Consider the following 27,590-nt stretch of genomic DNA (forward strand, 5'->3'; position numbering starts at 1 on the left):
GACGACTACACGAGCCCCCCGACTTCCTTCCCTCTTGCCAACCTGGCGCCTTGCCAACACGCCTATACTGTAGCAGGGTGCCACGTCATCACTCCCGACCACCAGGGCGGTACACTTTATTTACATTAAAGAATAATTATGTTATATATTCAACTTGCATTTATAGAACATATGGTAAAGTTTGGGATTCTTTGGATATTGTAGTAATCTAAGAATTAAGAATAAATTATTCACTCGCACTCACTCTTTATGTTTGTATTATATACTTTGTAGATAAATCTTTAAAATGAACTTATGTTTATTTATGAGAAGTCAACTCTTTTGAACCACAATGGACATCAAATGGAAATCTCGATTTCAAAATAAATTGTCTTCCATCAAACCAAAATAATCAACTCATATTTTCTTAAAGTTACCAATCAAAGGTTTTACCCTGAGTTTTTCTTTTCTTAAGTTTACTTTTAAATTTTATCACAATAATTGCTTCTTTATTTTTAAATAAATCTATTAAATTTTACATTAATTACTTCATGTAAAATTTATATCCCGAAATTTATACATATTTTATATTTTATATAACATTTGCAAAATTTAAATAAGTATTTTTTTTTCTTTACTCAATTATTATTTTTCTTTTTTTTTCAATTATTTCTTAATTTTTTTCAAATAATTTTTTTTAATATTAACCACTATAACTAAATAAATTTAATTTAATTAACTTATATCAAAATTTAAATTTCACTCTTCGACTGAAACCTTCAACCGTAACCGAAGAACAAGGACCACAATTGAAGACTGGAACCAGCAACAATTATTTGAGGACACGACCCCTTCCTAACTATGTAAGAATATATAACTTTATGACTAATGGTTTGATAAAATTAAAGTAGACATAATGACATTTTTGAAATTAAATTCATTTACAAATGTGGCTATAATAAATCAAGCGCTTTGATTTACATGCACTTTGATTTGTAATAGCTGCATTTGTAAATCAAAGCGTTTGATTTACGAATGCGGCTTTACCTATAGTCACATTAGTAAATCGAAGCACTTGATTTATGAATGCGGCTACTACAAATAGTCGCATTCTTAAATAATTTTTTATCCTAATTTCTGTTCCGTCCGGTTGACCGGGACGTCTTCGTGCGCGACCTCAACCGTCAGCTAGGGACTCCTTCCCACTGGTTACCTGTGGATTCCTGCAAAAAGAGGACAAAAGGGGCGCCCTAGCGGTCGTTTGCACTCCGACGCTCAAGTCAGCCAGCAAGAAACACCAAAACTGGGCACCTCCGTATTTGAGCACCGTGTATGGTACTCTGAAGGTGGTATAAAGAACTGTGTGTTGTGTGTATGTTTTCTCCCTCAGGCAAAGATCCTTCCCCAGTCCCTTGTCCGTAACCTCAAGCACGAGCAAGCAACTAGAGAGTTCTCTGGTAAATTTGCCAAAAGTTCGAACCCTGTTTCCAACATTCTCAGCGCTATTTAAACTACCCAAGCATTAAAAGCGCCTTTAATTACAAATGTAACGCACTCAATCAGCGTATCTAATTAGAAAACGTAGCGTATTTAAGACGTTGAAACGTTGGGAGCCATTATAGTACCTGAATGCTCGAAACGGAAACTGTATTAAATGACTTTAATTACCTGGCACCTGACTAAAGGGTGTTTCTATTTTGACATGGCTGTCGTACACGTGGAGGGCCTCACGACGCCGTGACCCCATCTAGGGGCGTTTCTGCCCATCTGGGAACGTTTCTACGTGTGAGTCCTCCTGCTTGGGAGTGCTACTGCGCTAGGGGTGACTTTTTGGGTGCCAACTCATGCCCCCAATCATCTAGTCACTTACTTTGAGAGCGTATCTGCCTTCCTCTCGTACCCTGCACCCGGCTACCCTGGGCGTGACCTTCCTCTTGAGTCGTATCTGTCCCAAAGGCGTCTCTGGGGCGGCAGGGGTACTTCCCGAGTCAGGCTGCCCTATACTGGTGCTGTTACTATGGCCTTGAAGCCACCTTTCTCTCCTCTTTATTACTGTTCCCTGGTTATACAGGGTTTGGGGCCTTCCCACGGCGTCGCCCCCTCCATGATCTTTCCTACCCATGGGTATCGGGGAGCCGCACCGTGATTGCCTTGACTTAATGATATTTGATTTTGGCGACGCCCTGGTTGGGCGACGCCTTCACCTAGGCGACGCCTTGCCTTGGCGACGCTTCCTCTTGGCGATGCTGGCACTTGGCGTCTCTCCACCTAGGCGACGCCCTGCGTTGACTTTGACCTTGACTTAGTCAACGCCTGGATACGGGACGGTACACAAGCCCCCCAGTCTTAAGCCGAAGACTTGTCTTCAGCGCAAAGACTAAGGCCTCGCCCACGCCGTCCACGTGCCATCCTGATGACGTGTCATTCCCTGCTGACTCAACAATTCTTCGAATTACTGACGTGACACTTTCTGAACCACAGTGGTGTCCTTAATGGCTGATTGGACATCCTCTGAAGCGGGAAAAATAATGCCCTTTGGGGCTACACTTAATCGCGTGCCACGTGGTTCATCGTGCGGTCATCTTTAAGAACCTCTTGCGCTCCCCTTGAGCGCTTAATCCTGCAACACGTGGCATCATCACACGGTCATCATTCGTTGTCCCTCGCGCTTCTAGTAACGTTTAAGTTACCCAAACCCCACGCTTGCAACCACTGTTACATCCACTTTCTCTGCCCTTCCTCACTGTTCATCTTCTCTGAATCCCTTCTCTCGCGACCCCTGCTCATTCGTGCTTCCGCTCTCCACGCCCTTCAGCCCCCAAAGGTACGGTTTTCCCCCTCCTTGATGATTCTCCTCACTGTATGAACTGCCTGGGACTGTCCATATTACTGCATTTCTTTGGATATCGTTTGTATGCTTCTTTGTTCCTCTCGTTCCCCTTTGCTCTCGTGTGGATAGGGCTCTCCTAGGATTCTTCCATTTTTTCCCCTTTTCTTCTCCCAACCCCTTTTCTCTGAACCCTTTCTTTCTCTTTTGATCTTCAGCTTTGGCATCGATGGCGAAAACCAAGACCGCCGCGCCTCCCCCGCTCCCTAAGTCTTATTATAAGGGCGAATACGACTGGGCCCCCGACGATCTTCTCGACGAATGCTCCCTCCTAAACTCTGTTGAGGACGTGGAGGCTCACAGGGGGGACCCTGCGCTTTATAATTTCAACGCCTTTCACAAAAATCACGACTCCCAAGTCCTGGTATGCCGGGTGCGACCTGGGATGCCCGTTTGTGCGGACTCTAGAGACACTGGGGGAAGCCCCTTCTTCTTCCTTTATCAAATGGTACTCAAGAGAGTGGGCCTGCGTCTACCCCTTACTTCCTTCGAGAAAGAACTGCTTACATAGACAAACACCGCCCCAGCCCAGCTCCACCCCAACAGCTGGGCTTTCGTAAGGGGGTTTCAGATTCTCTGCGGATATCTAGGTGTCCCCTCTTCCGTAGACGTTTTTCTTCACTTTTTCGAGGTAAAGAAACAGGGGAAGAGCCTATGGATGAGCTTTTCTGGCATCGCCGGGCGCATCATCCTTACGCTCTTCCAAAATTCGTTCAAAGGATGGAAAGGGAAATTCTTCAAAGTACGTGCGACCAAGCGCGATCCTACCATCCTAGAGGGCTTTCCCCTATACTGGACGGATAAGCCCATAACCATGAAGGCCCTGGCTTTGGATGAGCTTACCCCCTCCGACCGGGACGTGTGCAAAGCCTTGGCGGGACTGGGGTAGTCTTCGATACCGCCAAACTCATCGCGAACGAATTCAACGCCCATGGGCTTTCTACCTACTTTGGTATCTGCCCTTAATTGTTTATAATGCATTAGCTGTTGTGGTTATCTGCGTGTGTCTAGCCATAGAATTTCCCTTCTGCTTTATCTGAACTAACCTTTACTCTACTATTTTTCGCTGCTGCAGGTTCAGTGATGACTTCCTCGAGGCGGCTTGCTCTTGCCAAATTTTTGAAGAAGGCAAAATCTACTAAAGAGGGTGGGGACGCCGTCGCCTCTAACGTGCCCACCGTCGCTTCCCTGCCGACTCCTCCACCGTCTGCTTCTCCTCCTCCTATTGCCGCGGTTCCATTAGCCATGGCGTCGACCCCTGCCTCACCCGCCGCGCCCCCCGGTGATGGGAACTCTCTCAGGGACGATCCTCCTAGTGCCACATCACCGCCACCTCCACCAGCCCACGAGGAACGAGAGGAAAGGATTGACTTGGTTCCCCCGCCTTCGCCGTTGCCGCATCGTGACGCAGCTGAGGCCTCGGGCTCCGCCCCTCCTGTATCAGTCCCTGGCTCGACTTCTCGCAAACCCCGGATTCCTCGCCCCATTCATAGGGAGTTGACGTAGAGCTTCACCGAAGGAATGTCGCCGACTGATCCTCAAAAGGGGGGAGGCATGCCTTATTATATGGGGGCATTCCTGGCGGTGGCAATCAAGTGGCGCACTCAAGCTCGAAATGCTATCAAAGGGAGAGAGGCCCTTCGCAAGCTGAGACAAGAGGTGGGGGCGTTGAAGGAGGAGAAACAGAACTGGGGACTCAAGGAGGAAGCTTCCCAATCTCTGCTAAAACTGGCCCATGAGGGCAGGGAGGGAGCTGAGGCGTACGCGCGAGAACTGGAACAGGCGCATGCCGCTCAACTAGCCCAGCTCACCTCCTACCAAATCCAGAACATTGGCCTCCAGGAGGCGGCTCTTACATCCGAAGTGCAGCGAAGAAAACTTGAAGAGCTGGATGCTGCTTGGAGGCAGAAGCTAGGTGAGAGAGAGGACGCCTTGGCTGCGAAGGTTGAAGCTTTGAGCCTTCTCCAAGCCGAGGCTAACAAGCTCCGCGTGGAGAAGGAATTTCTGGAGAAGCAACTGACATCCAAGGACTCTAGGATTACGGAACTAGAGGGAGAGGTCCAAGAACTGACTGGGGAGATGGCGGGGGCGTTTGAAGAGGGCTTCCAAGAGGCTCTGACCTAGGCGTCCTGCGAGAACCCTGGCATCAATATTTCAAACTGCGACCCCACACACCATGTCGTCGACGGGAAGGTCGTGCCCATGGACTTGGATGACTGAACCGCTGTCTCTCACCCGCCACCTTTACCTTCAAGCTTAATTCCTTTATACTTTACCTTTGCTTTTGACTCTCTCTGTTAAACTTGTAATTCTTTGAACCATCTGTACTCTTGTTACAAATCTGGGTGTTCGTATGATTGCTTTTGTGCCTTCGCGATATAGAATCCTCCCTGTGCGCTCTTACTCTCATTCTTTGCCTTCGTGCGCTTCGGTTATTTTATTTGCGTTTTGCCCGTTTCTTTCACTTCGTTGGACGGCCTTGTACGCCCGGGAAAGGTCACGTGCCAACCCTCACGCCCATGGAGAGGCTCACCTAGTGACGTCGTATCGTCCACGGGGTGTCTCTAACACCGAAACGGTTCTTTCTTTGATCCTTAGCACCCGGCGCCCACGCCTAAGGAGAGGCCTGCTACAGCAACGCCGTATCGTCCCCGGGTGTCTAAAACGTCGAGTGCTCTAGGGGGGGGGTCGTTCCCTCTATGGTCTTTCCTTCCCATAGGTATCGGGGAACACCCTGCCAGCGATTCGCTGGTGTTTGGCGGTCTTATCTCCCTCCACAGTCTTTCCTACCCGTGGGTATCGGGGAGGTGACGCCAGCAACTAACTCTACCCCCTTCAATTTCGTCTCCCTCCACAGTCTTTCCTACCTGTGGGTATCAGGGAGGCGACCCTGCTGATATTTGGGTTGGCGACGCCCGCGACGTCTCACGCTGGCGTCGCCCTTCACGTCCCTCTGGGCGACGCCTTGGGCGTTATCTTTACTTCGACATTGACTTTGATCCTTGCCTTGGTCGACGCTTGATGACAGCGAAGAGCTCAAGGTTTTGTCCGTGCCATCCACGTGGCGCTTCTTGTATGGCTGATGGGACGTTCCGTCATTCGACTTGATCCACGTGGCGCTTCTTGTATGGTTGATGGGACATTCGGTCATTCCACTGAGTCCTGACTCCTGCTGTGCCCCTGACCCACTTTCGACGGCGCATCGTACCACTGGATATTCTGTTGATACGACGTTCTCTGAGTTTAACCAGCGGTGCTAAGGTCATCCTTTCATCTTCCGCCACGTGGCTCGATTGTGCGGTGCATCCATTCGCATTGTTTAATGCCCTCACTGCAATACTTGCTTCGTTTGGCGCTCTAACTGCTTTATTTAACTCTTCAAACTCTGGAACCATTCTCATCATTTCTGCACTCTTCGTAACCTACTTACACTCTCTTTTCTTGCACCCTTTCTTCTTGCACCCTTTCTTCTCTCGCGAAGCATTCTTCCAGTGTTCGTTCCCACCAGCGTTTTACCCTTGCCAAAACTTCAAACCTCCCTGATTCTGTTCAAGAATGTCTTCTCGCTCTACTCCCCCCAGGGTTAACCCCAAGGACTTGTATCCTTGGGCTTCGAGGGAGCTTCTTGACGAATGCTCCTGCTTACTCTCCACCAGGGCCATAAGGGAACACAAAGGGGATTCATGCTCCTATAATCACCGTGCTTTCGCGAGGAGGCACGACGACGACATTGCTGTGCTCCCTTGCACTCTAGGGGAGCCAGTATGTGGAGACGAACGGGCCAATGAAGGGGTCCCCTTCTTTTACCTTTACCAGGTGGTTTTCAAGACCATCGGAGTGCGCCTACCCTTCTCCTGGTTCGAGAAGGAACTGCTGACGGAGATCAATATCGCTCCGGCCCAGTTATACCCCAACAGCTGGGCCTTTGTCAAAGCCTTCGATATCCTCTTCGGGTTTCTGGGTTGTGCGCCCTCGGTTGACCTCTTTCTTCACTTCTTTGAGGTGAAGAGGCAGAGGCACAACCTCTGGGTAACTCTCAGTAACGTTCCCGGGAGGGTTCTCCTCACACCCTTCCAAAGCTCGTTCACCGAGTGGAAAGGCCGGTTCTTCAAGATCTGCCGTACTGACCTTGTTCCCGACGCTCTGGATGGGTTTCCGCTGTACTGCGTGAGAGAGACGAGGGCCCTCAAAACCAAACCCTTCAAGAAGCTGGCTCCAAGTGATCAAATAGCTTGCCGGATTCTTGCTGAGGCGGGAGGTTTTGACTCTGCCACTTTGATCAGTTTGGAGTTCAACGCTGGAACTCTCGGAAAGTACATATGTAAGAGTCGCTGCCCTAGAAACTTCGGCATTTGTTGCTTTTTAAACGTGTCTGTCTTGCTTCATGGTGTCTCTGACACATTTATCTCCCGTGGTGCAGGCTCGAAAATAAACCAAGAGAGGAGGACACGACTTACTCGAGCTCTGCGGGCTAGGAATGGGGTTTCGCCTTCCTCCAGTGCTGATTCCGATGGCCACTGAGAAATGGCTTGTTCGTGTTTTTGCATGATCTGTAGTGTTTGCTCCATTTGTGCTACTCCCATTGTATCGAACATTGCTTGTAACAACAACTTTTCTATATCATACTTGATTTTTTGCAACGCCACTTTACTTTGCATATGTTTCGCATACCGCGCGCTTTTCTTTCGTTCTGTTCTTCCAACGGCGCCTGCCTTCATCCAGGCGACGCCTTCACCTAGGCGACGCCTTTTCCCTAGGCGACGCCTTCTTTCCTGGCGACGCCTTCACCTAGGCGACGCCTTCGCCTAGGCGACATCTTCTTTTTTGGCGACGCCTCACATTACTTCAAACGGAGAAAGATAAAGGATAAAAACCAAGGCACTTCTTTTTCTCAAACTGGTTTCCCTTTTATTTGGGTGACCTCATTAAAAAACCCCAAGAGGGAAAAAGAGTGTCCCCTTCAAGTAAACTGTTACATGGCTGCTTACATAAATCAACTAAAATAAAATTTTAAGTTGGCTGCATTCCAGCTGCGCGGGATGGGACCCCCATCCAAGGTCTCTAGGTTATACGACCCGTTACCCTTAGCCTCGGTGATCCTGAAGGGTCCGGTCCACTTGGGAGACAGCTTATTCTCCAGCTCGTATGGATGAGCCTTCCTCATAACTAGGTTGCCCACATGGAACTGTCGCGGCTTTACCTTAGAGCTGTAGTGTCGCTCTACTCTTCTCTTCATTGCGTCAGCCTTTATCCTTGCTTCCTCCCTGGCTTCGTCCAGTAGGTCCAGGTTCACCCGCCTTTCTTCGTTGGATTCTTCCGCCACGAAGTTTTGGAAACGTGGTGAACTTTCGTGAATCTCAACTGGGATCATCGCATCCGACCCATACACCAGGCTAAAAGGTGTCTCCATGGTGGAAGATTGGGGCGTGGTGTGGTATGCCCACACGATCCTTGGCACCTCCTCCGCCCATGCTCCTTTGGCCTTTTCCAGCCTTCTCTTTACTCCTCTCAGCAAAACTCTGTTTGCTGATTCTACCTGCCCATTAGTCTGGGGGTGTTCAACTGATGCAAACACCTGCTTAATGCCTACCTCAGCACATAGGTTTCTCAACTGTTGACTGGCGAACTGGGTCTCGTTGTCGGATATCAGCCGCCTAGGTACGCCAAAACGGCACACAATGTTCTTCCACACAAAATGTTGTACCTTGTGCGCAGTGATTTGTGCTACGGGCTCTGCCTCTATCCATTTGGTGAAGTATTCGATGGCGACGATCAAATACTTCATCTGCCTGATGGCCAGTGGAAACGGGCCCAGGATATCGATTCCCCATGTATGGAAAGGCCACGGGCTGTATATGGATCGCAACTCTTCTGGCGGCCCCTTATGCCAGTCGGCGTGCTTTTGGCATTGTCTGCACCGCCGGGCGTGTCGTGCGCAGTCTTCATTCACTGTTGGCCAGAAGAAACCTGCGCGTATTACTTTGGAGGCTAGGGACCTTCCCCCTACGTGGCTCCCGCAGATGCCTTCGTGTAGCTCTGCCATTATCCTGGTGCACTCGTCGCCACTTATGCATGTTAGGATAGGGTGAGTGAAACCGTGCCTGAACAACACCCCATCCACCAGGGTGTACCTTGCGGCGTTTCTTTTAACCTTTTTACCCTCTTCAGGCTCTACTGGGAGAGCCCCATCCGCCAGGTATCGCTTGTAGGGCGTCATCCAGGTGTCTCCCTGGGTCAAAACGCATACCTGCATCTGCTCTTCTTCGGGCACATCCGCGTACGTGCTGATGCGGGGCGCCCTCTGCGTATCTTGGGTCAAAGAGCAATGACTCCTCGGCCTTCCCCTTGTTGTATAAACCTGGAGGACATCCACTCTGTTGTCTTCCACGAATCTACGTGGAGCTTTGAGAGTCTCTTGGATCACTTTCCTTTGTCTACCCCCCTTGCTTGAACTGGCCAGCTTTGCAAGCAGGTCAGCTCTGGCATTCTGCTCCCTCGGGACATGTATCAGCTCAAGAGCGTTAAATGCTCCCTTTAACAACTGGACGTATTTCAGGTACGCCGCCATCTGTGGGTCCTTCGCCTGGAACTCACCCGACACCTGCCCCGTAATTAGCTGGGAGTCACTTTTCACCAGGAGGTTTTGGGCGCCCATCTCCTTGGCCAGGAGCATTCCGGCTATTAGGGCTTCATACTCCGCCTGATTGTTACTCGCCTTGAAGGCGAAACGCAGGGCCTGCTCAATCAGTATGCCGTCGGGTCCCTCCAAGACTATTCCCGCTTCGCTCCCTTGTTGGTTGGAAGAACCGTCAACCGAGAGCAGCCACTGCGAGCCCACTTCCACCTCTTGCTCACCTCCGGGCGAAAGTTCCGCTATAAAATCTGCGTACATCTGCCCTTTGATGGATCCTCTGGGCTCATACTGGATGTCGAATTCTGACAGTTCCACCGCCCAACGCACCATTCTTCCCGCCACATCAGGCTTCTGCAACACCTTCTGTATAGGGAGGTTCGTCATCACCACCACCGTAAAGCTGTGGAAGTAATGACGGAGCCTCCTGGCAGAGAACACTACCGCTAGCGCCGCCTTCTCCAGCGCTTGGTATCTCGTCTCAGCTCCTTGTAAAACCTTGCTTACAAAATAGATGGGCTTTTGACTCTGGCCCTGCTCCTGGACCAACACAGAACTGATAGCCCGCTCCGTTACGGTAAAATACAAACGGAGGGGCACGCCCGTTATCGGTTTGCAGAGGACCGGTGGCGTTGCTAGGTACTCCTTTAGCTTAATGAAAGCCGCTTCGCACTCATCAGTCCACGCAAAGCGACTGTTTCTCTTGAGGCACTGGAAATATGGATGCCCCTTCTCTCCGCCGGCAGAAACAAACCTTAAGAGCGCCGCCATCCGCCTTGTCAGCTGTTGCACCTCCTTTACCGACGTCGGGCTTCGCATGGCGATAATCGCCGCGCATTTGTCGGGGTTCGCCTCTATCCCCCTTTCTGTGAGCATAAAACCCAAGAACTTACCGGCCTCTACCCCGAAAACACACTTTTCAGGGTTTAACTTGAGGCGGTACTTGGATATTGTGACGAACAACTCCTCCAGATCCGTCATATGCTGCGCCCTATCCTGCGACGCCTCCACATCCTCCATTTTCCATTCGCCTTTTTCACCAAGACGACGTTGGCAAGCCACTCAGGGTATTGAATCTCCCTGATGTGGCCAGCGTTGAACAGCTTCTGCGTTTCGTCCTTCACCACCTGCTGTCGCTCCTCATTGAACTTTCTCCTTCTCTGGCGCACGGGGCGGACCGTGGCGTCCATGCTGAGGTGGTGGCACAGGAAATCGAGATCGATGCCGGGCATATCCGAGGCGGACCATGCGAAGGCATCCAGGTGGCGCGAAATCACTTCTGCCACCCCTTCCTGTTCTTCTGGGCTCAGCGAACTCCCTAACTTGAATGTCTTGCCACCAATCTCCCTTTCTACAGCGTTGGTGGCTGGCTGTTCTCTGCTCTCATCCTCGACGGGCGCCGCCTTTTGCACGGCCGCCACGTCGCTAGGACCTTCCTCCATGGGTGCGTCTGCTTCGGACGTCGCCCTCGCCAGTATGGCCTCAATAGGTGTCGACCCCGCGGGCGTCGCCTCAATCATCGTCGTGTCCGCGCATGGCGGACGTTCATATACCATGAAAATGTTTCTCTTTGTTTTCAGGCTGTTCTCATAGCATTTCCTCGCCTCCTCCTGGTCTGACCTAATGACTATCACCTTACCACTGAGGTCTGGCAGCTTCATCTTCATGTGGCGTGTGGAGGACACCGCGTTCAAACGGTTTAACGCCGGCCTGCCCAGCAAAATATTGTAGGCGGAGTTGGCGTTCACGACCAGGTACCGGATGCTTTCGGTACGGGAGGCCTCTCCGTCCGTGAACGTAGTCCTCAACTCCAGGTATCCCCGGACTTCCACCTGGTTATCCCCAAACCCATACAGGCACCCCGTGTAGGGACTCAACAGATCGGGGGACAACCGTAACTTATTAAAGGTCGACAGAAACATGACGTCTGCCGAACTTCCTTGGTCGACAAGCACTCTGTGCACCTTCCTCCCGGCTGTGACGACTGAGATGACAATGGGGTCGTTGTCGTGGGGTACCACATCCCGGAGGTCTCCTCTTGTGAACACGAGATCCGACTCCCACGGCTCCCTCGAGAGTCTCTCTTCGATTGAATTGACCCCCCTCGCGTATTTCTTCCGCTGGGAGGCTGTGGGACCCGCCGGAAAAACCTCCAGCAATGGTGTGGACCTCGCCAAGCACAGGCATCTCGTGTGCTGGTTCTTCCGCCTGCGGCGGCGACAAGGTGGTGGTCGTCGTGGGCTCCGCGACATAATCCTTCAAAAACCCAGTCCTCACCAGCTCATCTAGCTGGTAGCCCAACAACAGGCAGTTATCAATGTGGTGCCCGAAAGCCTCGTGGAATTCGCACCAAGAGTCTTTGCGAGGCCCTAACACCTTGTCGGTCTTCGCCGGTCGCCTCAACCTCTCAGCTATGTTAGGCACGGCGATCAAATCCTTCAGCTCAACCACGAAGTTGTACCTCGCCGGTCTCGCTCTTTCTCTGGTCGGGCGATCGCCCCCCGCTGGACCCCGGGGCTGGGGCTTTCTAGCCTCGTAGGGGCGTCTCGCCTCTGGCTTTTTCCTTCCCGTCGTGGTCTCATTGACCCTGACGGGTTGAGCTCGCGCCGGTCCCCTCGGGCGTGAGGGTACGACGCTGGTGCGTTTCACGCACACCTCCCCTTCGGAAGCTATATGTTCTACCGCCCGACGCCGTAACTCAGCAAAAGTCCTGGGGCGGTTGCGAATGATAGACTCTCCAAAAGGACCGGGGCATACGCCTTTCACGAATGCGTACACGATCATAGGCTCCTCTGTCGTGCTAACCTTCACAACCTGGGCCCCGAAGCGATTAATGTACTCCTTCAGGGTCTCCCCCTGATACTGCTTCACATCGAACAAATCGTAGGAGACCGGCGACGGGGCTTTGTTTGGCAAGTATTGTTCCCTGAACAATCACGACAATTGGCGGAAAGATGTGATATGGCCATCCGGGAGGCTGATGAACCAGTCCATAGCCATCCCAGTCAGGGTGCTCATAAAGAGCTTGCACTTGGCAGCGTCAGAACCGCTTACCAGGACCATCTGTGTGTGAAATGCAGCAAGGTGCGTCTCTGGGTCCTCCATCCCGGTGAAGATCACCTTGGGCCCCGCAAATGTGTTCGGGATCGCTGCATCTAGAATCTCCTGCGAGAAGGGAGTAGAAAATTCCCTTGGTGGGGAATGGTTCTCCATCTCGTCATGTCCATGTTGCGCCCGATTATTTCTCAGGCCCTGGCGCAACTACTCATTCACACGGTGGAGCTCGTCATTCCTCTCATGCGAGGCGTCGAGATCCGCCTGCATGCGTTCCTTTTCCAGCTTCGACTCAGCCATATCCTGCTGCAGCCCCCTCATTATCTCCAGGACCTGTTGCATGGATAGTTCTGCTGGGGCTGCGCGTGCTGTACCTCGTCTGGTGGGGGCCATTGTCACTCCAACCTCCTTCAACGTTACTGTAACTTGGTAGATTTTCTCAAATTTGTGATGGGACTGATGTTTTATATCGGCCCCACAGTGGGCGCCAAATGTTCCGTCCGGTTGACCGGGACGTCTTCGTGCGCGACCTCAACCGTCAGCTAGGGACTCCTTCCCACTGGTTACCTGTGGATTCCTGCAAAAAGAGGACAAAAGGGGCGCCCTAGCCGCCGTTTGCCCTCCGACGCTCAAGTCAGCCAGCAAGAAACACCAAAACTGGGCACCTCCGTATCTGAGCACCGCGTATGGTACTCTGAAGGTGGTATAAAGAACTGTGTGTTGTGTGTATGTTTTCTCCCTCAGGCAAAGATCCTTCCCCAGTCCCTTGTCCGTAACCTCAAGCACGAGCAAGCAACTAGAGAGTTCTCTGGTAAATTTGCCAAAAGTTCGAACCCTGTTTCCAACATTCTCAGCGCTATTTAAACTACCCAAGCATTAAAAGCGCCTTAAAGCGCCTTTAATTACAAATGTAACGCACTCAATCATCATATCTAATTAGAAAACGTAGCGCATTTAAGACGTTGAAACACTTGGGAGCCATTATAGTACCTGAATGCTCGAAACGGAAACTGTATTAAATGACTTTAATTACCTGGCACCTGACTAAAGGGTGTTTCTATTCTGACATGGCTGTCGTACACGTGGAGGGCCTCACGATGCCGTGACCCCATCTGGGGGCGTTTCTGCCCATCTGGGGACGTTTCTACGTGTGAGTCCTCCTGCTTGGGAGTGCTACTGCGCTAGGGGTGACTTTTTGGGTGCCAACTCATGCCCCCAATCATCTAGTCACATACTTTGAGAGCGTATCTGCCTTCCTCTCGTACCCTGCACCCGGCTACCCTGGGCGTGACCTTCCTCTTGAGTCGTATCTGTCCCAAAGGCGTCTCTGGGGCGGCAGGGGTACTTCCCAAGTCAGGCTGCCCTATACTGGTGCTGTTACTATGGCCTTGAAGCCACCTTTCTCTCCTCTTTATTGCTGTTCCCTGGTTATACAGGGTTTGGGGCCTTCCCAGGGCATCGCCCCCTCCATGATCTTTCCTACCCATGGGTATCGGGGAGCCGCACCGTGATTGCCTTGACTTAATGATATTTGATTTTGGCGACGCCCTGGTTGGGCGACGCCTTCACCTAGGCGACGCCTTGCCTTGGCGACGCTTCCTCTTGGCGATGCTGGCACTTGGCGTCTCTCAACCTAGGCGACGCCCTGCGTTGACTTTGACCTTGACTTAGTCAACGCCCGGATACGAGACGGTTCAATTTCTAAAGTGCACCACTTACGCTTTCTTATTTTCACTGTTCGTGCTCGTGTTTGAGCTTCGTGTTCATCTCTTCTTCTACACCTTTATTCATTTTGTATTCGTGCCTTTGTAAATTTGTTCGAGCTTTCTTTCTTCTTCACCAATGATATATAATTTTTTTTTTCATTTTTCTTACTTTGTTTGGTTTCTTGCAATGCTCGAAGTACTATTTCATTGCCTTCGTCGGTTCTTATGTGATTTTTGGTTTGCTCCGTCGCTGCTTCCGCGTTTGCCGGCGCGTCTGCTGCCGCCACCGTTGCTGGCACTTCTGTGCCACTCATCACCAACGTTGCCTTCACACACAAGGTTGGTGGTGTTTTAAATTTTTGATTTTTTTTAATGTTATGAATTTTTTTTTATGTATTATAATTTTTATTTTTTAAAAGTTATATTATTTAGTATTTATTGTAATTTGTATTTATATTATGTTAGTGGTTAGTTTAAAATAGAATTATCGTGTTTGTATTGAGTCCGAAGGTGTTCGACCTCCGATAATTGATATGTGCTGGTATTGAGTCCGGGGGTGTTCGACCCTCGACAACACGTTAGATAGAACCATGATTAGAAAACACCGGAATGACTATTCCAGAATATAATGGATCGAAATTGGATTAATTATGTTCGCATAAGTGAAGAGTATGAAAGAGAAGTAGAAGAATTTATACAATTTGCGCAACGTAATGCGACTAATAGTGGTCATGATGGAACAAAGATCAAGTGTTCATGCGTTAACTATTTGAATGGAAGGATACAGGATGTTAAGATAATGAGGGAGCACCTGTGTGATGGGTTTCTTCGACATGGCATGGTGAATTGTTAAATTTACCATGTGTTCCTGTAACTGAAGAATATGTGGGGTCCACAACGGATGATGCAGTACATGATGATGTCGATGATGATCAATTGGAGGACATGATTTGTGATGTGGGAGTTGAGTCTTTTGCAGAAGCGCATGGATATGGAACTATGTCAAGCGATGCAGATGTGTAATCTAATCCGTTCATGATTCTTGTATTTGTTCTTTTATAAACTTGTAAAGTGTGTAAAATCCTGTAAAGTTAAAGGGTGTTCTGACTAAGGGTGTGTATAGCAAAGAGGGTGAGTGGTTCTTGTGGTATCAAGATCACCTCTTTGTGTTTGTGTGAGTTGTAATCTGTGATTAGTTACTAGTGAAACCCAGTGGTTATTATGGGAACTGGATGTAGCTCAAGGTTGAGTGAACCAATTTAAATTGGTTGAGTAATCTCTCTCTCTCTTTCTCACTCCTTATAAACTGTTTGTTTTAATTATGCTTTAGCTGCTGCCATAAACAACCGGTTAAAACGAAGTTTCAACCGATTGAAATTCTACAAACAGTTTCTTTTACATTGTTTGATTGGCTTCCTTGATTGCTTAGTTTGTGATTGTTGATAAAGCTTCATTCTTGTTCAATCTTTTCGATAATATTTTGGTAAACAACTCATCCCCTCTTGTTTAAACCATTAATTCCAACAATTGGTATCGGAGCTAGGTTCTTGAAAAATATTCAAGTTCTGTTTTTCTAAAAACTATTTTAATGGCTAGCAAGTTTTCCTTTGGGGATGGTGCCTCTTTAAATAAACCACCTTTGTTTTGTGGAGAAAATTATCAGCTTTGGTGTATAAGAATGAAATTCTTTGTTGACTCATTAGATAGAAAATCTAGAATGTTATTACAAACAATGGTTTCATACATCTGCCTGAAAATAATTTTGCCTCATCTAAAAAAAAGAGATCATCTGGATTGTGTAGCTAAGAGTTTCAAAGTGTATCTTAGCTAAAGAAATGTGGGATACTCTTGAGAGAATTCACAAGAACTCAAAAAGTGCTTGGTTGGACAAGGATGAACCCTCTCTTGGATCATCTTCTTTAGATTTCAAGATGGATGTCTGTCTTATGGCAAGAGAAGAATCTGCATCAAACCATGTAAGTACATCTTCCTACAATAAAAATGTGATGGTTATTACCAACTTCTTGAGGCTTTCCAAGAGACTCATGAATAAGCTAATAGATTAACCCTTTGAAATACTTGGTTGAAAAGTGAAAACAACTTGTTGAAAGAGAGAATCAAAGTTTGGAAAAAGATTTGAACAATTCAAATGCTGATTTTGAAAATCTAGAAATGATTTATCAAAACTCCTTTTGCTAGTGTGATTCTAATATTTGCAAAAATTGTGAATCTCTTCTAAAGAAAGTTTTGTATCTTGTGAAAACAGTTGACACAATTTTAAAAGGTAAATCAAATCTTGAGAATGTTTTAGCATCTCAAAAGTGTGTTTTTGGAAAATCTAGTTTGGGTTTTAACCCACCAAGCAAAAACAGTGGGTGTTCAAAACATTTTTCAACCATCACAAAAAATCAACCGATTAAAAGGTCAAAACAACTAGTTGTTTGTTGTTTCTACTGCATGAGAAAGGGTCACTCTGTCAGATTTTGTAAAATTCGAAAGTTTTATGTTCCTAAAGGTATCCTAAAGTGGGTTCCCAAGAATCATAAGGTTCCTTACAATCAGATTAACATTTTTGGACCCAAATTTGTTAGGGGACCAGATCATGCCACTTGATTTTGAATTTTGCAGGATTCCTTGGTGAGGAAACAACATCTATGGTACTTGGACAGTGGTTGGTCCAAGCACATGACTAGAGATACATCAAAGTTTGTTAGCATCACTCTTAAACCGGAAGGGCATGTGACTTGTGGAGACAAGAACAAAGGCAAGATCATTGGTAAAGGTACCATAGGTAATGAAAATAGCTTTCTAATCCATGATGTTCTCTATGGAGAAGGGCTCAAACATAACCTTCTCAGCATAAGCCAACTCTGTGACAAAGGCTACCAAGTCACATTCAGAAGTAACCCATGTGAAATTCGACTGCCTACTTAAAAGAAGTTCTACTTGTTGGTAAGAGATCAAACAATGTCTACTTACTTGATATTTCTAACTCTACATCTATTGGTTGTCTATTAACAAAGCATGAGAAATCTTGGCTTTGGCATAAAAGGTTTGGTCATATACATATGAATCACTTAAATAAACTGATTTCAAATGATCTTGTTATTGGCTTACCCAAACTCAAGTTTGAGAAGGAACATGTGTGCGAGGCTTGCCAAAAGGGGAAACAAATTGAGAGCTATTAATATGGCTTTTCTTTTTGTTCCCACTGGTTGACCAAAGCGTCTTCGTGCGTGTCTGTTAATTTCGCGTCCAAGAGCCCTCGCTCCTCCGATGGAAACACTTAAAAGAAAGAGACAAAGGGCGCCCTCGCGGCCGTTTGCACTTCGACGGTCAAGTCAGTTTCTTGGGCAATGAACACCAAAGTCTAACTCTTAGATCACTGTGTGTTCTCTCTCTCTCTCTGTGTTTCTCTCTCAGAAAGGCGTAACTTGCACTAAAGAAAGCGTAAAGTGTTTTGTCAAATGTGTCAAATGTACCTGATTATGTTTGTTGTTACCCTTATATACCTTTCAGTGTTTCTGCCCCTCTGTTTAACTGTGACTTAAGCATTCTGTAGGCGTGTCTTAGCGACACTAACACCCAGACTTAGGGTCATCCAGTGTGTAAGACTGCCCTGCCGAAGTGCAACTGGCGCGGGATGACTGCTTGGACGCCAACACATGCACCCAATCTCTGAGTCATTGATGACTTTTTACGGCAAGTGCACCGCTTTTTCAGAAGTAATAATTGTCCCTAAGGACGAATATCGATCCCACAAGGAACAGTGAATTATCAAGTACAATAATCGCTAAATATATATAGAACAAAACAATTAAAATGTATTGAAAGTAGTTGTGTTGGTGATGATCAATCAGAAAATAGACAAAGAATTAGTTGTTTCAATTGGAAAAATAGGGATTAGGTTTCATCTCTCTCACTCTCATGTATTTTGATTAGCATGTCAATATTAAGTTCTTTAATTGAAATTGATGCCCGTATAAAAATCATTTATATCGATTCCTCGCATATAAAATCCTTAAAAATGTTCCCTAAGTATCGATCCCTCGCATAATTATAAGAGCAACTTAGAACGAAGCTCAGACGTTTAATAACAATTAAGAGTTCAAGTCTATTCCTAGCACTCAAATATGTTAAGTATTGTTGTTTAGGTCCGAACCCTAAAAATACCTCCCGGTCAGATTTAAGATTCTCAAGTTGTCACGGAAAATTAAAAGTAAAACCACAATACCAATAATCAATCAAAAACTGAATATTAATATATAAAATATCACCTCAATACATAAGAGTTTGAGCAGATTACTCTCAATCCCCAAAGGGTAGAATTAGCCACGCATACTTCTAGCACCTTCCATTATCCCAATTGGGTTACAATTCACTCTATGGTGTTTTCCTCTCAATCTGGCACACTAGGTGTTCCGTCCGGTTGACCTGGGACGTCTTCGTGCGCGACCTCAACCGTCAGCTAGGGACTCCTTCCCACTGGTTACCTGTGGATTCCTGCAAAGAAGAAGCACAAAAGGGCGCCCTAGCGGCCGTTTGCACTCCGACGCTCAAGTCAGCCAGCAAGAAACACCAAAACTATGCACCTCCGTATCGGAGCACCGCGTGTGGCACTCTGAAGGTGGCAATAAAGGAAACTGTGTATAGTGTATATTTCTCCTCCTAGCAAAAATCGTTCCCTAGTCCCTTGTGCGTAACCTCAAGGCTCGAGCAAGCAACTAGAGAGTTTCTGGGAAATTTGCCAAAAGTTCCAACCCTGTTTCCAACATTCCCCGCGCTATTTAAACTACCCAAGCATTTAAAGCGCCTTAAAGCGCTTTTAATCATAAAACGTAACGCACTTAATTAACGCGTCTAATTAGAAAACGTAGCGCATTTAAGACGTTGAAACGCTTGGGAGCCTTTATAGTACTTTAAACGCTCGAAACAGAAACTACATTGAATGACTTTAATTACCTGGTACCTGACTGAATGGTGTTTCTATTTTGACCTGGCTGTCGTACATGTGGAGGGCCTCACAGCGCCGTGACCCCATCTGGGGACGCTTCTGCCCATCTGGGGACGTTTCTACGTGTGAGTCCTCCTGCTTGGGAGTGCTACTGCGCAAGGGGTGACTTTTTGGGTGCCAACTCATGCCCCCAATCATCTAGTCACTCACTTTGAGAGCGTATCTGCCTTCCTCTCGTACCCTGCACCTGGCTACCCTGGGCGTGACCCTCCCCTTGAGTCGTATCTGTCCCAAAGGCGTCTCTGAGGCGGCAGGGGTACTTCACGAGTCAGGCTGCCCTATACTGGTGCTATTACTATGGCCTTGAAGCCACCTTTTCCTTCTCTTTATCACAATCCCCTGGTTATCAAGGGTCTGAGGCCTTCTCACGGCGTCGCCCCCTCCATGGTCTTTCCTACCCATGGGTGTCGGGGAGTGGCGCTGTGGTCACCTTGCTTTTGTGATATTTGATCTTGGCGACGCCCTGGTTGGGCGACGCCTTCACCTAGGCGACGCCTTGCCTTGGCGACGCTTCCTCTTGCCGACGCTGGAACTTGGCGTCTCTCCACCTAGGCGACGCCTTGTGTTGACTTTGACTCTAGGAGTTGACTTTGACCTTGACTTTGTCAACGCCCGGATACGGGACGGTACACAAGCCCCCCAGTCTTAAGCCGAAGACTTGTCTTCAGCGCAAAGACTAAGGGCTCGCCCACGCCGTCCACGTGTCACCCTGATGACGTGTCATTCCCTGCTGACTCAACAATTCTCGAATTATTGACGTGACACTCTCTGAACCATAGGGGCACTCTTAATGGTTGATTGGACATCCTCTGAAGCGGGGAGAAACGCCTTTTGGGCCACGCTTAATCGCGCGCCACGTGGCTCATCGCACGGCCAGCCTCTGGGGTCCCTTGCGCTTCTCTTGGGCGCTTAATCCTTTGACACGCGACACGATCAAACGGCTCCTGATTAGCGCCTCTTGGGTTGCAAGTGTAACGTTTAAGTTACCCCAAACCCCGTGCTCACACCACTGTTACATCCATTCTCTCTGCATCTCCGCACTGTTCATCGCCTTCAAGCCTCTCTCTGCAACCTTTGCTCTCTCCTTCGTGCTTTCCTTCCTCCCCCACTTCGACATCAAAGGTATGATTTTTGCGTCTTCACGACTGTTCTTCTTCGTCGCATTGCATCACTGTATATTGAACTGCCTGGGACTGTTTATGTTTACACATTACTGTGTTCTTCCGCTCCTCCGTTCTTCTCTGTTCCCTTCTCCTTCTTTCTGGGTCTTCTCGCGTGGGTAGTATTTCCTGGGGTTTTACCCCCTTTTCTGTCTTGGCTTCGCTTTGTTAAAACCTTTTTTCCTTTCTTCTTTCTCCAGCTATTTATTCACACCATGACGCGCCCGAACGCTAAGTCTGGTTCTCCTCCCAAGACCCCCAAGTCCAATTATAAAGCTTTCTATACCTGGGCCCCCGACGAGCTTTTGAACGAGTGCACCAGCCTGACATCCTTTCAGGACCTGGAGAATCACCGCGGGGACCCCCACTTGTATAACTTTAATGCCTTCTGCCGCACTCACGACGCGCACATCTCCGTTCGTCCTGGCCGACCGGGGGAACCTGTGTGTGGATGACAGACCGAGAAAGGGGAGTCCCTTCTTCTTTATGTACCAGACGGTGTTTAAACGCGTTGGGGTGCACCTCCCCTTCACACCCTTTGAGAGGGAACTCCTTATTGAAATTAACACAGCCACCGCCCAGCTCCATCGCAACAGCTGGGCATTCGTAAGGGGCTTCCAAATTCTCTGCGGGCACCTGGGCATCCTTCCTTCCGTGGATGTTTTCTTGCATTTCTTCGAAGTGAAGAAACAGGGGAAAAGCTTTTGGGTGAGCTTCTCCGGCATCGCGGGCAGGATCATCCTCTCCCTCTTCCAGAATCCTATAAGAACTGGAAAGGGAAATTCTTTAGGGTGTGCAGCGCCAAGCACGACCCCACGGCCTTAGACGACTTTCCCTTATACTGGACGGAGCACCCTAAACTGCTCAGGGCCAAAACCCTAGATGAGTTATCCCCTGCTGACAGGGAGGTGTGCAAGGCCTTGGCTGGCCTGGGGATCGTCTTTGATGCATTGAAGCTCATCGCGAGCGAATACAACGCTCACGCCCTGACTACATACTTTGGTATGGAGACCCTCCCCTTATCATCTTGCATTATCTGTACCTTACTACCAGCTGTTTGTTCCTCTGGCCTCTTTCACCTGTCTTCCATTGTACCATGCGATTTGTGTCTCTCGTTTCTACGCGTTTTGTGATTTTGCATAATTGCTTTGGTTTTGACTTTTGCTGCTTGGCTTATCTGAATGTAGGATCAGTGATGGGCGCTTCCAAAAGGATGATGCTGGCGAAGGCGATAAAGGACGCCCGTGCTGCCAAAGCGGGCGCCTCTTCCGCCCCCGCTGCTGACCTGAACCCCCCATCAACCCTGCCTCTGCCACCACCGACTACTACCGAAGCCTCACTAGGCTCATCTTCACCGTCCCCACATAGCCCTGTGGCGCTTCAGACTCCTGGCTCTCCTCTGCCCATTGCCGCCGTTCCTCTGGTCGTGGCCTCATCGCCGACCCCAACTCCCCTCGACAAAGGGAAATGGGTCTTGGAGATCATATCCAACGATGAAGACTCGGATGGCGTGGCGCCCTTCAAGAGGAGGAAATCTGCCAGGGTTCCCCTCCTACCAGAGGCGTCGCCCCAGGGAGAGGACTCTTTCAGGGACAACCCTCCAAGCGCTACCTCCCTTCCCCCCACAACTGTCCAAGAAGATGTAGGCGAAGGCGCCGAGTCTGCTCCACCTCCACCACCGGCAGAGGTCTCTGCTTCGCCTGCCTCCGTCGCTGCCGCCCCTGATTTTATCGCCACCCCTCCCCCAATCATGCATCTGATGAGGGGCTTCAGTGGCGGAACAATGCCAGAGGGCTCCGACAGGAAGGAGGGCATGCCTTTCTACTTGGGGGCCTTCTTGGCGGTGGCCCTTGAATGGCGCGCCCAGGCCAGAAACGTTGTTCTGCAGACTCAAACCCTCCAGGCCTTGGAAACAAAGGTAGCTGCCCTGGAGGAGGAAAAGAAAACCCTGGAATGCCAAAACGAGGCCTACCAAAACGCTCTGAAGCAGGCTCAATAAGCCAAGGAAAAGGCTGAAAAACAACTGGCGGAGGCGATGGCGTTCCAGGCTAACTTCTACACTCGGGAAGTCGCCCTCCAAGTTCAGATAACGAGCCTCCAAGACTTAGTCGAAGCTGACCAGGAAGTTCAAAAGGACTTGAAGGACCGTTGCTGTGAGCAGGCTGACGAAAGGGAGCGGATGTAGGGGGAAAGGGCTACCCAGGCCAAAGCTATGGGCCTTCTCCAGGTTGACTACGACAAACTGCAGGTCGAGGTCAGTCGACTTCGTGTGGAGAATGAGGCTTTGGAGAAGCAGGTAGCTTCTGGGGATGCCACCATTGAGGAGCTAGAGAAGGACAAAAAGACCCTCATCCAGGACATGGCGGGCACTTTCGAGGAGGGATTCCAGGAGGCTCTGGCCCAAGCTGTCTGCATGAATCCGGGGATCGACATTTCCAATTGCAATTCTACTCACCACATTGTTGATGGAAAAGTCGTGCCCCTGGAAACGGACGATTGAACCGCCACCCTCGATCACCACTTTTACCCCTTTACACTTGTTTTAACCTTCTTTGATAAACTTGTAATTCTTTGGATTGTCTGTACTTTCGTGACAACTTTGAGTTCTTGCATGATTACCTTCGTGACTTTGCGATATAGAATTTCGCCTGTGTGGTTTCACTTTCGTCCTTTGACTTCACGTGCTTCAGTTGTTTTGGTTGTACTATACCCGTTACGCGTCGATGCCTACACCCATTGAGAGGCTTGTCTAATGGGGCTGTATCGTCCATGGAGAGGCTCAACAGATCAAATTAGAAACTTATGATGCTTCCAAATTCAAATATAGAAAAATATAGACACAATCAACTTCCAGGATCAAATCAAAACAAACAAATGACAATTCATCAAGGAATATCTTATCATATACTCACAGGTGAGTGTTTCTTTCTATTTTCATTGAATCATAACAAATCACGGTTGCTTTTCATTTCATCTTCAAATCACAAACATATTAGAAACATGAATCTTGAGGTCTTTTCCAAGGTTGTAATGAGGTTGAGCTTCCAAAAAAAATATTGGTTTTTCTTAGATAACAAAATGCACATCTTAAAGAAGAAGAACATCCCTACAGTTCAATTACAAAGAACATATATGTTTTCTAATTCACACTTTCTTTCGATGTCACCTTTTTCCTCATTTCCTTTCTGACTTTTCATGATTTTCATGATTTTTTTTTGTTTCTCTTTCTCTTTTTTATTCAAGAAAGATAATTCAAGACTTAAAACTAACAAACTAACAAAACAAGAAATTTATTCAAAATAAGCAATAAAAACAAACTAAACAAATAAGCAAATAAACAGAAAACAAAATAACCTATAAAATAAATAAAATAAGACAAAATTCAAATAACTGAAAAGAAAAGAGAATTAGAAAGATAAAACCATATTTTTTCTCAATCCTCTCTTCTTAAGAAGTCATCCAACTTGATCCTACCTGTTGACCAAGACGCAAAAGCCTTGCCTCGTCAGATCTGGATCGACTCTGCGCCGTGTTAGCTTCCGTCTTTCGCTCTGATTCACCTCAAGAACCTGCAAAAAGACAGAACGGTGCCGCTGCGGCCGATCACGCTCCGACGCCCAAGTCAGCGACTGAACCACCAAATACTAAGAGAAAACTCAATAACTCTCTGGAACCGTGCAAAATTCTCTCTCAGCGTACTCAAGTTCTCGCAAGCGTAAAAGAAGTAATCTAAAACGCGCGTACCTCAGAAGTTCGTTAGAATCTCTTATATACCTGTGCACTTTCTCTCTCCTGACAGTTACACATCTGGACACATGGCTCGCATCCAGCTGTACACGTGTCACCATCTGGAGCATCCTTGACTTGGGCGTTACTTCTTACTCTTCAGGCTTATTCGACTAAGTTATCCATGCAAGGAGTAACTCGGTGTATAGCTGCCTTGGAGCGTGATCTCTTCTGCGTGGCGAGTACGGGTGCCTTCATACACACCTTCCCTGTGGTCTCGCCGACCGCCTTCATGATCTACTTCACTTGCTTCATCGTGCATGTTCGGGTAAGCTGTTCCCCGACCTCAACCTCTGGCTAGCTAGGGAATGACTATCTGATGGCTTCATCCTCTGCTTCGAAAGCCTGGAACAAGCTTCACTGATCCTTCGGCGATGTCCTTCTTTCGACGATCTCTAATCACTTGGTCGCCTAGGTTCGCATCCGGCGATTTCATCTCAAACCCGGTGACCGCCGGTTTAGGTATGCTAGAGATTGGAGCACGCCAATTTAAGGACTGGCGACTACACGAGCCCCCCGACTTCCTTCCCTTCTGCCAGCCATGAGCCATGCTTAACACGCCTACATAATAGCTCGCTGCCACGTCATCACTTCCGACTACCTGGGCGGTACACAACTTTTTGTTAAAATCTTTATCTACAGTCTTGCTTCATTTGATGGATCTGCCCCCTGAATAATAGAACCTGTCCCCAGGTAAAAATACATAACCTGCAAAATGATTAGGAGGCATATAGGATTTTTTTATATATTATTTAATTTTTACTTTTTTTGAAAAATAAAATCAACAAAGGTAACAACATAAAACTAAAATGTGGATTGGGTTGCCTCCCAGTAAGCGCTCGTTTAACGTCATCTAGCTTGACGCCTGTTTATTTCAAGGTGAAAAACTCCCTTTGTTCCATCCTTTTGTACAAATTCTTCCCCTGCATTAAAATTTTTAAGACCATAAAAAAGATTTAAAGTTACCTCCTCATCTTGAGTTCTAACTTGAAGTTCTCCTTTGTCAACATCAACTATGATTCTAACGGTCTTCATAAAGGGTCTTCCAAGTATTAAGGGAACCTCCTCATCTTCTTTCATGTCCATCACAACAAAATCCACAGGGAATGTGAATTTATCCATCATGACGAGAACATCGTCAACCACACCATATGGATACTTGGTTACTTGATCAACTAACTTTAAGATCATCTTGGTGGGTTTAATTTCCAAATCAGCTATTTTCTTCAGTATTGCCAAAGGAATTATATTTACGCTTGCTCCCTAATCCAATAAAGCATTGTATACAAATAAAGCACCTATAGACACGGGAAGGTTAAAACTCCCTGGATCCTTGAATTTTTTAGGCAGGCCTTTTCGAATAATCACACTGTATCTATCCTCCAGCTCTATATTTCATTCTTCAATATAGCTCCTATTCTTTTGAAATCTTTCAAATGTTGAATCTTGCTTCAAATTTCCTGCAAAATAATTTTTAGGGAGCAATTTATCGAAGAATTTTCTTTCCTTCTCTTTTCTTGAAGGAGGATGAGGATATGATAAATCTTTTTCAAGAACACCTCTCTCATTATTTTCACTTTTTTCTTCCTCACTTCTCTCTAACTCCTCAGTCTCATCTTCTTTTTCAGTTACTACATTATCGCAATGCTCTTTTGGGTTGGTTTGGCTGTCAACTGAAAACTGACCACTTTGTATTTCTTCAAATTGTTTGGCCACTTTTTCCATCTGGATCTCTATATTCCTAATCGTTGCCATGCTATATTTCTTCCATTATCACAAGCTTTGTTAGGGCGTCTTCAACTTTACTCATTTTTTCAAGCATGGATGGATCCTCAGCTTCAGGAGAATTGTTCTGATAAGAACAGTGACCATTAGGATGATCACCTCCACAAAAATCACACCTGATTGATTGACTCTGGCTTTGAGGTGAATGAACAACATAAAAATGTTGGGGCAATTTATCCATTTGTGCGGTTAGTTGCTCAATCTGTTGTGTCAGAATTTTATTTTGAGCCAAGAGTGCATCTTCTAACAACCCTTCCTTCTGAGTATTTTGTCTATCATGTTGGGATTGATAATCAGTTGATGCCAATGCAGCAATAATCCTTGTCGCTTGTTCTACATCAAGAGCCATCATTGTGCCGCCAGCTGCAGCATCTAGGAGCATCTTTATGTCAGATCTGAGACCGGTGAGAAATATGCTCAGTTGAACAATATCTTCAAACCCATGATTTGGGCATTTTCAAAGTATCATTTTAAATCTTTCCTATGTCTCACAGAATGATTCATCTGCTCCTTGTCTGAACACAGAAATTTCAGACTTTGGTTTGATGTAACGAGAAATTGGAAAAAATCTTTGCAGAAATTTTTCCTCTACATCCTTTCAATTAGTGAGACTCTAATTTGGAAGTGATCTGAGCCAATCCTTAGTCTTTCCTACCAATGACAAAGAAAACAAGCGCATATAAACATTTTCAAGATCACCTGATTGAAAGCCCATTGTTCCCACCAATTCATAGAATGTAGACAAATGTGAACATGGATCCTCATGATCCATTGCTTTGAATTGATGGGTAATGATGAGAGTGAGAAAAGCGGGTTTTATTTCCAAGGCCTTGGCGGTAGCAGGTATTGCAATACTAGAAAAATGTCTTGGCCCTTGATACCTAACATAATCTCCAAGTGTCCTCTTAGGAGGTGGTGCTTGATTTTCTGTCATGTTACTTTCCTGAAAAGTACTAGTGGAAAAAAACAGAGTATTTTTTTCTTTTTTTAAAAAAATAAAATTAATTTAAAGATAAAATAAAAACAAATCTTCAAAATAAAATAAATAAAACAATTAAAAAAATATTAAATATTAAATAAAACACTAAAATGACTCTAAGAGAAAAAAAATAACAAAAATATTCAGAAGAAAAAATAGAGATAACAACTTACGTAAACTAAAACTAAAGACAAAAATAAAATAAAACAGTAAAAAAGTGAATAAATAAAAAATAAAAAACAAAAATAAATAAAAACTTCAGAATAACATACTTGTTCCTGCCGGTTGACCAGATTGTGGTTGGTGCGTAGCTGTGACTCGCGTATCAAAGACTCCCTCGTTCATGATTCCAGATCTTCACCCTACACCGTTGGGAGTACCTGAAACAAAGAAGAGCAAAGGGCGCCCTAGCGGCCGTTGGCACTCTGACGCTCAAGTTAGTAGGCAGAAAACACTATGCACCTCCGTATCGGAACACCGCAACTATGGTGCTCTGAAGGCGCGTAACTGTATTCTAACAGACTTCTCTCTGGTGCTCTGAAGGCGCGTAACTGTATTCTAACAGACTTCTCTCTGGTGCTCCAATCACTCGTGCGTATAGTGTGTAAG

The 27,590-nt window shown here is 47.1% G+C and overlaps 1 protein-coding gene and 1 pseudogene across 1 annotated transcript; both read left to right on the top strand.

Moving 5' to 3' along the window:
- The first annotated feature begins 3,949 nt into the window (after positions 1–3,949).
- On the top strand, positions 3,950–4,372 carry LOC137806679 (classical arabinogalactan protein 9-like). Its single transcript, XM_068606915.1, has one exon. It carries the CDS (start codon positions 3,950–3,952, stop codon positions 4,370–4,372), a length of 423 nt encoding a protein of 140 aa, XP_068463016.1.
- Positions 4,373–26,439: 22,067 nt separating this feature from the next.
- On the top strand, positions 26,440–26,545 carry LOC137812117 (small nucleolar RNA R71; annotated as a pseudogene).
- The last annotated feature ends 1,045 nt before the right edge of the window (positions 26,546–27,590 follow it).

The sequence above is a fragment of the Phaseolus vulgaris genome, chromosome 11 (genome assembly GCF_000499845.2).
Source record: "Phaseolus vulgaris cultivar G19833 chromosome 11, P. vulgaris v2.0, whole genome shotgun sequence".
NCBI classification, from domain to species: Eukaryota; Viridiplantae; Streptophyta; class Magnoliopsida; order Fabales; family Fabaceae; genus Phaseolus; species Phaseolus vulgaris.